Source organism: Rutidosis leptorrhynchoides, chromosome 2, assembly GCF_046630445.1.
Source record: "Rutidosis leptorrhynchoides isolate AG116_Rl617_1_P2 chromosome 2, CSIRO_AGI_Rlap_v1, whole genome shotgun sequence".
In the NCBI taxonomy this organism is placed as follows: Eukaryota; Viridiplantae; Streptophyta; class Magnoliopsida; order Asterales; family Asteraceae; genus Rutidosis; species Rutidosis leptorrhynchoides.
Genome location: NC_092334.1, coordinates 394,208,766 through 394,220,143, shown reverse-complemented (window position 1 = coordinate 394,220,143; position 11,378 = coordinate 394,208,766). Strand labels below are relative to the sequence as shown.

The following is an 11,378-nucleotide window of genomic DNA, read 5'->3' as shown; positions in this document are numbered from 1 at the left end:
TATGTCCACCACTTTGGCATGCGTTCTTAAGTGCTTGAAATTGTTTGGATCACGTGTTCAATGAGCCGAAAGCATGATTGAAACTTGAAAGTCATTTTTTTTCTTTATTTAAAAGCATAGATTAATACTCCGTACATACATTATAGGAAGAGGAAGCACAATTGTTAAAAGCCATGGTGTGGAACATAAAGCATGGAATTATAGGTAAATTAATTAACTTGTTCAATAAATATTGGTGTCTACACAATACCAAAAAAAAAATTGACAATCACAATGAACATCCCCAATGAACACTTGAAACACTTGATATCACCTTTGGTGAATTGGTGATTGGATAATGAAAAGGATAAAAATACATGCATTATATTTGACAGTTTAGTTAACTGTTTCCTCATCAACATCTGTATCCAACATTAGACAACAGACGTATGGTTGTTCACATTATCGATTGTCATTTCGATTAGTTACAGGTCGGAATATTATTTTTATTTTTCGAGGGGACGAAATCTTAAATTATTGAAGTACTAATATTCTTAAATTAAAAGTTTACAAAGATTTTTTTAGGATACAACTGTCCCCTTTACCCCTTGATTGATCAAGTTCCAATTTTAGCTCGAACTCGTCTCCTATCAACAACGACAAACCCGAAACCTGAGCAATACCAAACCGTCCACCACCGCCACCAACATCGACTTGTACTTCCGAACTCGCATTCGAACACAACAAACAACCACTTATAACACTCGAACCATTTTCCAACCCAATAAACGTCACCTTTTCGATTATCCACTTTTGGCTCAACGCATATCCTGCATTCTCAACTTGTGATCTTAACGTCAATTTTTTACCCACAAACTGGCTCGAAAACTTCACTAAAGTCGACTTCCCAAACTCCATTTCCTCCCCATCATCCAAATATACCTCACCCGTACTATTCTCGCTCCTGCTAACCACAACGAGTATGTTAAACGGTGTCTGCCTAGCTGCTTTTGTAGTCAAACCTTCATTTTGTAAAACTAATATGTACCTTTATATGATCAAGTGGTGCGTTCAGCTTAACATAAGTACCTAATTCGACACTGACTGAGTTCGAATAGTTGAATAGATCAAACCAGTTTCCAGATGGGAAGTATGCATCAACTAAGACTGTTTTTTCGGTTAAAACAGGGGATACTAATACGCCTTTTCCTAGGAGAAATTGTGTGCTGATGTCGTAAGTGTTGGTGTCTTGTGGAAACGAGAAGAATATGGGTCGGGCAATCGGGATGCCTTTCGAATGTGCGTTGTACATTAATGTGTATAAGTATGGAAGCATTCGGTAACGTAGACCAAGTACCTTTCGAGAGGTTGCAGCAACAGAATCCCATAGGTAGAGTTCTTGTCGTGTGCTTGCTTTGTCGGAATGGTCCCTTGCGAACGGATAAAAAGCACCTAACTGTCATTAAAACAAGTAGATGAGATCAAGTTTAACTTGTAGTTGTGTATTACACATCGTTTATAACCTGTATAAATATAACAGAAGTAGTCTGGGTCAACCAAACCCCACCCATTTTGACTAACTAATTACACAAATGGTAATTTTATTACACAACCCAACTGACCCGCCCATTCTACCACAATTCATTGAGGGGCAAATAGTACAATTATGTGCTTTGAAATCTACCCATTTCGCCAAGTAACACATAAATGGTAATTTTAACCCCTTACACAACCCAACTGACCCGCCCGTTTTACCACCTGTGTAATTCATGAGGAACAAGTAGCATAATTATGTGCTTTAAAATATATACCTGAATCCATCTCTGGCAAAGTTCTTCAGTAGTATTTTTTGAAAATCCACAAATATCAGCACCGACCATCGGAATTCCAAATAATCCGGAATTCAATATGCTTGGAATCGAATACGCCAAATCATCCCACGTGGCAGCATTGTCCCCAGTCCAATGAGCTGTAAATACACCGGATCCCACAAACGTCGATCTAGAAAGTATGAACGGCCGTTTACTCGTTATCTTTATCAATGCATTTTTTGTTGCTCTGGCTTCCAAAAAACCGTACAAATTATGAACATCATACGCAGTGATATTTCCATAATGTAGAGAGCTTGCAGGCACAGTTTTACTATTAATCGGCATTTGGACACCGGAGTTGTTGATTTTATACGGAGGGTTATCGAGTTTAGAAGATGGAAACGGTGGTGAAGATATGAAATTAGATTCTTCGTTCATGTCAAGCCAAATTCCATCGAACGGTAGCAAATCATGAAACCGTTTGATCTCGTCGCCCCAAAAGGTTGCTCCTTTTGGATTCAAAAAGTCCGGGAAATTAACGATACCAGGCCAAACCTCACCTAAATAAGGTACGCCGTCACGCTTTATGTAGATATCAGCTTGTAGTCCCCTTATGTAAGTTTCATACGTCGTGTTGACACTGATACCTGCGCGTAACAAGGACCAATATTGTAAAACTTGAACAGTAATAATGTATATATAAAAAATAAGGATTTTTCTAACAACATGCCTTTAAAGTTGTCTATAAGGTGCAAAAAAGACTTGTACTTTTTAATAACCGTCTCAACATTAACCGCTTTTTACAACACATTAATGCACCTCAAAGACATCTCTAAAGACTGTCGTTAGAAAAATCCAAAAAAATGTTTGATAAGTGATAAGGTTCAGCACCTGGATCTAGTATGAGCACATATTTCTGACCGTTTTTGTGAATATTTTGAATAAATTTTGACATTTTTGACCATGGAAAGTTAATCGGATCTAATGTGAAATCTTTATAAGCATCCATATAATCAATATCGGTCCAAATAACCTCGAGGGGGATTTTGGCTTTTGCATAGCCTGCAACAACTCCCTCAACATCCGCAACGTCTTTGTAGCCATATCGACACTGATGGAACCCTGTACATCAGGGGTATAGAAATAACGAACGTTAACGTTTTATAAAAACAGGCATATGGTCAAAGTGGGCGGGTTATGTAATCCTTCAAAACGGGTCAAAACAAGCTGAGTTAATCCATGAACATGTTAACAGAAAACGAACTTACCACCGAGGCATTGCACTTGCGATTATTGCCAAGCAAACCGGGTTTAATTCCGATAAGGGGGAGGTTTTCTCCAGGATTTTTCCGCGATTAGTTGCCAAGCAACCCGGGTCAATCCTTGGAGTTTCCTACCTAGCGTGTGTGAGTCGCAGACGAGAGTATTCGATGCGAAAATTTGCCGTTCAAAAAAAAAAACAGAAAACGAACTTACCAAAGGACCAATAAGGAACGGGAGCTGGTCTGCCGATGAACTGAGTGTACTGATCCATAACTAACTCAGGTGACGGTCCAGCAAAAAAAATAGAAATCAAGAACACCGCCAATCACCTTATACGTAATACTATCAGCGTTATATACAACATCCATTCCGTTACTATTAAGCAACAACACGCCATGAGTGGACCCCGCCAACACGTTTTTGTAACCTGATCTAAGATCCATATAAAACGGATGTGATCCATATAAATTAAGATCAAGATTCGCACTTCCAATATCAGCGTTCCAAAGTGTAAGTGTCTGATTAGCTGTCAACTTAAATGTACGTTTAGTATGTTCTCCAAAACCGTATATTGAAGACCGATCATTAGATGGAAGTGAAGATGTTAGTTGTAGGTACTGATCTTTGAAAACGAGAAGAGTGTTTGAGGTGTCGAAAAGTGTATCTCCATTCGACCGACGGGTGACTGTGAAACCGAATTGGGTGTTGGTGTTATTTTTAAGGGTCAGAATGAGGTCCGAGGAGGGGTCGGAGAGAATAAGGTTGTTGGAAGGAGTAATATGCCGGTTGGGTTTTGCCAAAAAAGTTTGTTTAGATTGTTGACGTGGAAAAATGTCGGTTGGAATTTCCCATCTTTGGTGATTAGCGTCAGTGATTCGAATCCTTAATCGGTCAGCTGTTTCAAAGCTGAAAACAAAAAAAAAAAAAAAAAAAAAAAACGATCATCAGGTAACTAATGTAATCAATACATCCTGAAGGAGATTAAACAAATTGAAACATCAAACTTACATTAAGAAATCATTTCTGCATCTAATAGGATATTAAACAAATTGATTGTGTATATAAGAAAAAGTTATGACTTTACACTTTCTTTTTATGGAAAAAGAAAAGAAAAAGCAGACAGCCATTGTGTTGTTGAATCATAACACTTTTGTTGTGTCATTGACATCACTAATCACTGATAATAATATAACCTTTTTATAAAGCACTCATATCCTTATGAACAAGTTATTATTTATTATACAATTATACAACTTCAAACAATAGTAAAATGTACATGATACATTCAAGAGACAAGGATCAGAATCTGAGGTGGTAATGAAACAGTACCTTGCAAAAAGCCGGAGTTCCTCAATGTCCGGCCCAAACACGGACGACTTGTTATTGAGTCGAAGATCAGCGACCAATGATTTTTCCGACGAACCGATACCAATTGATCGGAGATAGTAGCCGTATCCAACTGGTTCAGCGATGGTTTTCCAATTAATTGAAACTAGTACTAGTAGTAGTACTAATAGTATAACTGGTCTCAACTCCATTTTTTTGTTTCATAAAAAGTTAGTGGGATTTATGGTTGTGCAATTTTTATATTTGTGGAGTCTTTAAACTTTATCATATCTTCTGCATAAAAATCAACGTAAGAGTCTACTTAAAGTCTATGTCCACCACTCGTTGGGATGTGTTCTTAAATGCTTTATTTTGTTTGGATCACGTGTTCAATGAGCCGGCAGCATATGATTGAACTCATTTTTATTTTTTGTTTTATCGTTCTTATCTAAAAGCATAAACTAATACCGAAGCAATTCAAAGATCCTAAGAGTTGTCATTGATGTAGAATTTGTAAATATACTTGACAAGTTCATACGATCTACACAACAACGACAATAAAACTTTATCTCACTTTGTGAGGTATAAAGAAGGTAAAATGTAAATGATCATTCTCTTATTTTATGATAGGGGAATGATTGTCTACATGACATACAATCAAGTATGAACAATAGAAACTACTGTAAACAACATTCAAGCCAGCTTCAACTTTGAAGTCATTTTTAAGATCTATTTCCATATGATTATTTCTATCCACTTTAAAACCAGCTTTGAAGTCATTTTTTAACATCTTAAATACTTGATTTAGTGTGGATCCCATGTTCGATGAGCCGGCACAAAACAACGCCGTCGCTCACCCCGAGCGTGTCGCCCTTCCCTGTCGCCAAGATCCTTTTCGGAAGTACTTTTAAATTTATGTCGCTCGAGACTTAATGAGGTAAACAAGGTAATGAATAATCCTAGAATACTAAAGGTTAAAGTTGTTAAACATACATGGTGCAAAATGAACAAAGCGCAAGAAAGACTTGTTGGCCGATGATAATGGCGAAAGACTTGTTGGCCGATAAAAATGGCGACTATAAGACTTGTTGGTGTGATACACATAATGCGCCTGCAACTATATTTAGATCATTAAACTGAACGTAACAAGATTTGGTTTGGTGACTTCATCTAAATTTGATACGGGGTATAACTTAACGTCAGCACAAATCATTATATTACACAAAATAGATTACAATATTGTTATTTAGTATCGAATAAACCAAATTTCATGTTGCCTCTGAATTACAACAAATAAAGTGACCCACAATGAGCCATGATGCCACTCTGGATCAAACAGTAATGACCCATAATGCCCCTGTCAAAAAACCAGTACAATGTACCCACAGATTGGTGAAAATTGTCACCTTAATAACAGGTTGCAACAGGTCTGAAAAGGGTTGAACAATAATTTTTCTTTGTTCAAAGAACTTGCAAGTCAAATATTGTATTAAAATGCACTTCTCCTGACTTATAACCCGTTCAACCCATTCGTTCCGGTAAAGATAGATGACAAACTGAATCAACATTCATAAGTAAATGGGTTCATATTATCATTTCCAAAAAAAAAGAAAAAAAAAAAATTCAGATAAAGGGCAAAAGATCCATAACACATAAGCATAAAATCTCCACATACTTAAGTCAACGATACAAGGAGTTCAAAATGACTAGACAAACTGAAAGAAGTTTCTAAAGGATTCAACATACGAAAACCATTAACTTATCTGGAACGATTTCATAGAGCAGCAAGGCTATTCACATACGGCAACACCCTTCGATCACAGTTTAACGTCTCAACTACAAACTCTACCTTTTTGGTCTTTAAATCAGCACGATAAATGTACCGCCCATTTATAAACAAAACAAACTCACTCCCAGCATATAAAACAGAACCACCATAAGCATTTCCACCAAACACTTCCCTAGACAAAGGTATGTTCACCTTATTAGCCCATAGGCGAGAATGGCTACCCATTTGCATAGTGTTGTAGTAAATATCAGAAACAACATTAACCGTTATATAGTTCCCGCTTATATTAGCTGAACAAAGTTTCCCGTCCAGTTCCCCTAATATCTGGCTAGAACCGTTATACCCGTGTACAAGCTGAGACCTATCTTTTGTCAGATCAAAGGATAAAATATATCCATCGAATGTTAGCCAATATACAATGTCGTTAACGCCCACACCAGATTTAGGAATTAGTTTCCCGGCTGCAAAGTTTATCTCTCCAGAAACCTTCCACGACTGATCTTTTGATGAATAGATTTCAAATTCAGTGGCATCATCGAAATCATTCGAAGGGAAAGCACAAATGAGTTTATACTCGGCTACAAAGTTTAGTAGTGAAGGTTTAAAAATGAGAACAATAGAGGGTTCACGGCCATGGTCCATGCTCGGTTTTGGAAGTTGTTTAAACTGCTTTGTGACGGGGTTACAAATATAGTATGAACGATCATCGGTTTGAGCCTGACAACAGATTAAGCCATTAGATGAGGCGAGAATGTCAACTGGGACAGGAAGGAACTTCAGGGTTGGGTCAGGAACAGAACATGATTGTGGGTCAAGGGATATAAATGTTGGTAAGGCGTTATGGTTTTGGAGGAATAGCCCAGATACGCTACCGCAAGAAAGGGATTGTTTGTGGGCAAAAAAAGGAGATGATATCATGTGTTTCCAGTCCCGACAAACACCCCGGAACCTAAGTAGTGATTTTGCAGGAAGAAATTGAAGTGCATGTTCCCTTATTATGAGCTTAAGGTCCATGTAGATCTTGTGGTTCATTGATCCAAGAAACTTGCTCACATTCTTACCACTATCCATTTTCTTGAAATAAGATATATAACCTATTCAAACTGCAAAAAAAAATATAAAATTATGCAGAGATTATGTTATACAGAACACATCATTTCTTTAGCGTCTCTTTAGTTTCATGGTCAAAAAAAAAAAAAATGGTTGATTTAATCTGTTCTATCCTGACACTCACCAGAATCCTAGACCGTTAGTCACACAAGAAGTAGAAACCTACAACACAGACGATTATGAAATGCTTTGTTTAACATACTAGTTAGTAAATGAGACACGAAATCGGTATATGTGAAGTAACTTCCAGTTACTAACAAAGGGCGTTACTACCTTCAAGGCCTCAATGGCATTATTGTAACCAGATCATCCCAATATTGCTTATGATACATTTTAAATTACAAAACGTTAGGGATACACATTAACTCTACATCTGATTCCACATTAAGAATCCACTTTTCTACTTTAGATTACTCTTTCGGTAAACATGCTCCAGATTTTGTGGACGGAAGAACAGCCAATTAAGCTCACTACAGTACTACCACGGCCATATTTAGTTTCCTAGTACCAAAAGAAGAAGAAAAGAAGTATAATCCCAAAAATAGAATAAAGTTCAGCATATCTCCCAATTAGGCCTGCTTAATATGTTTTATAAGATTTGAAATTAGAAAGAAAAACTACATTTTGAAGTGTTCTCAATTTCTTGAAATTCTTTAAGCTACCTTCTCTACATTTAGTGTATATTATAGGGCAAATTACATAAAAAGGTAACCTATTTTTTCCTATTTTCCTATTCTGGGTAATCTATTTCATTCGGATATAGAAAAAGGAGTTTTTTTTTTCAAAAGTTAATCAAAAAGAGGGGCGTCGTTAAGTGTCAACTTTACATAACATGTCAAGTTCTTTATCGACCAACATTTTCAACTCGCGATTTCGACGCACGTTTTTGACACGCGTTTTTTAACAGAGTTAGTCGATAAAAGACTTTGACATGTTATGCAAAAAAGTTAACGACACCCTTTTTTGATTAACTTTTGAAAAAAAGACTCCTTTTATATCATAATGAAATAAATGACCTAGAATAGGAAAACAGGGGATATATGTTACGTACCTTTTTATGTACTTTGACCTATATTATATAAAATCAAACATGAAGGCTTTTGAGCAGTTTTAATAACAGAAACATAACTACCATGGTACCAAAACGATCCTAACTACACAAAAAGATTTTGTAGTTGTATTAATTTTAAGATGATCAATGTGTAAAAAAAGATTTACTTTTTAATATACATGCTGATCATACACATTTGACATTCAAATTTTGATAACCTTTCCTTTTTACTATATAAATTCAACCACTGTTGCAAAACACCCCGTCTCGAGCCGTCTCGACGCCCGTCTCGACGGTTTGGTGACTAGTCCGTCCCGTCTCGTAGAAAACCGTCTAATATGACAGTCAACGATCAAAATTCGGGTTAAAGTTGAAAAAAATCGAGTCAAAGTCGGTCAACATTCAGAATATCGATAAAATCGGTAAAATATATCGTATTTTAGTTTGAATTTTTTGTATTAAATTAACGATGATAGCAATTATCGGTATAAATTAATTAATTAAAGTTTTTAGCTTTAAAATATGTATACATATAAGCATTTTTATACTTATATATTTAAAAGTCAACTTTGGTCAACGCCGTCCGTCTCGACCCCCGTCTCGACCCCGTCTCGAACGTCTCGACCTTTTTAGGACCCGACCGTCTCGACCCCGTCTCACGTATTTTGCAACCTTTTATTCAACTTCCAAATTCGCATAAAAAAACATCCAATATCACATTCATAAACAAAAAAAACGTAAACATCAAATATCGTACACATTTATAAACAACAAAAAAGGAATAAATAAATTTTAAATATTCAGCTATATTAGGGTTAATGAATTGAAGCTCGAGACAATCAGAATGTTATTGATATAAATTTCGTCTGTAATACAGGGAAAAAAATAAAGATATAACATTAGTAAGATGTAGAAGTTTAATCGAATTTGACTGACAGAGTTAACTATAATAACTTATCAAAGTAAATTGATTTAATAATAGATATACCTTTATAGTTTATGATCGGTTTAGGGCAAGGAGATGGTGGTTAGCCGACGGTGGAGAGAGCGGTGCCGGTGGTGATTAATCCGCCATAAATCAGCTCGCTGATCAGTTCGAATAGGAAAAGGGTTAGGGTTTCGATTTGCGAATAATAAATTGGGGCCATATAGTTTTTATTTATACACACGTGAAAAGTATACTCCGTAAACACTTATATTTTTTTATTTTTTTTTATTTTTTTTTATTTTAATGTAATGTAATTTACGATTTAAAACTCTGTATAAAAAAAAATCGTAGATAAATCTACGAATTATATATACAGTACCTTAAATAATTCGAAATATTTAATTTAATTTAATTTAATTTAATGTATCACTAATTTTTTGTTTTTTATTCTTTTTTAGGACGGTAAATGTAACATTAATAATTTTACATAAGCTTAATTTTTAAGATAGCTTTTAAAATTACAAATAGTAAAATTTAAAAGTTAAAGTATTTAAAACCAATCTCAAAATAATTAGTAGATCCTGATAACGCCAAAATCATACATGTTTATTGTCGTTATTTCGATCCAAAGTTGTTTCCATTTGTAGGTAAAAAATTGTTGTACTAGTGTATTGTAATTCATGAATATTTGTAAAAGTCCATTGTGAGTGCCTAAACGAAGACCAAGGTCGAAAACGCTGCCTGAAACGATGTTTGATAGTAAAAACAGCCCAGAAATACACTTCCAGACTTCAATGCGGCGCATCATTAGTGGGATGCGGCGCATCTCTATGCACAATAATGCCGAAGGTTTTAGATGCGGGGTTTCTGACCGATGAGGCGCATCCAAGGAGTCAGATGCGGCGCATCTGAGAGGTGATGCGGCGCATCCCTTGCCTGCCGACAGTTCCTGAGTGCTAAACGAGCTGGAAAACACTTGAGCCTAAAGTGATGCGGCGTATCACTAAAGGGATGCGGCACATCCCTCTCCAGAACACTATTCTACCTAACTTTTGAGCCTATTTAATGGTGGTTATCCCTTGTACTCAAACACACATCATATATCAGTAAATAGCTCGTATTAGGAAGCTCAAGAGGGGTTCTAAGGCTTGTCAAGAAGGAAGTAATACTCTTTCAACACCAAGATTGAAGCTAGTTCATCTATTTCGATTGGTATTCTTGTTTTCATTCACTTCTTGTTATGTTTATGAATTTCAAGTATATGAATTGTTGTATTGTTCTTGTTTTAATCATGTCTAGCTAAAAACCTTGTGTGTTTACTTCAATGTAAGATTTATGGTTTGGGATTGTTCTATATTTTGATGTTATAATAGTTACAAGTATGTTTTGATTGATTTATTAATCTAGTTCAACCATAAGAACCATTGTTATGCTTGCTTAGTTCATTACTTCAATTATATAGATTGCAGACCTATTAATGTGAGTTAACTAGGAAAACAATCTATACTTCAATACACCTAGTAATCTAGACGATTAGATGCATAAGCTTAAGTGATTTTGTTATGTGTTTAATTCGGTAATTGAATAAGTTCCAAAGCAACATAGTTATGAAATTACCTCAAGTGATTGTTGTAATTTAGGTTTCACGTGAGTTTAACCGGGTTGGGTCTAGTTAGTTAGTCAATCTAAATCACCATGTTCTTTCAAAAGATCCATTGTTGTAACCATCCTTGTATCCTAGTTCAATTATGTAAGTTATGACTTGGTTTATGTGAGTTTATCAAAGGCCATAGCTTATACTTCAACACCTAGTGATTTAGCCACCTATATGTGAGTATAGGATGTTAATTGAATGATATCTAGGATATACAATCATGTAGTTTACTTAGAGTGATCTTAGTAAACTAGGTTTTATGTGAATTCAACCACGAAAGAATCTTGTTGATTAAACATAGCTCTTAAGTTTATAGATATTGTGAAATTGATATAAACTAATTACTTGTAACTATGAAATAACCATTTTAATTACAAAAGAACAATCCCTGTCATTTATCAAGCATAGTTATTTATTATATCTTGATTATTGTAGTATTAAACGAATTCCAACTTCAAATACAAATC

At 35.5% G+C, this 11,378-nt stretch overlaps 2 protein-coding genes across 2 annotated transcripts; both read right to left on the bottom strand.

The window, feature by feature from the left end:
* Positions 1–338: 338 nt before the first annotated feature.
* LOC139892177 (alpha-glucosidase-like) lies at positions 339–4,657 on the bottom strand. The gene is given in 7 exon segments (XM_071875216.1): positions 339–1,018; positions 1,020–1,435; positions 1,791–2,437; positions 2,682–2,912; positions 3,267–3,354; positions 3,356–3,959; positions 4,383–4,657. Coding segments are annotated over 7 exon segments (2,667 nt in total). The 5' UTR covers positions 4,592–4,657; the 3' UTR covers positions 339–546.
* Positions 4,658–5,984: 1,327 nt separating this feature from the next.
* Positions 5,985–9,451, bottom strand: LOC139892176 (F-box protein At5g07610-like). Its single transcript, XM_071875215.1, has 2 exons — positions 9,318–9,451; positions 5,985–7,271 (listed from the first exon to the last, which is right to left on the bottom strand). Exon 2 carries the CDS (start codon positions 7,237–7,239, stop codon positions 6,154–6,156), a length of 1,086 nt encoding a protein of 361 aa, XP_071731316.1. The 5' UTR covers positions 7,240–7,271; positions 9,318–9,451; the 3' UTR covers positions 5,985–6,153.
* Between the last annotated feature and the right edge of the window lie 1,927 nt (positions 9,452–11,378).

Coding starts and splice junctions, on each gene's coding strand:
- LOC139892176 (XM_071875215.1), bottom strand. CDS start 7,239: ATGGATAGTGGTAAGAATGTGAGCAAGTTTCTTGGATCAATGAACCAC.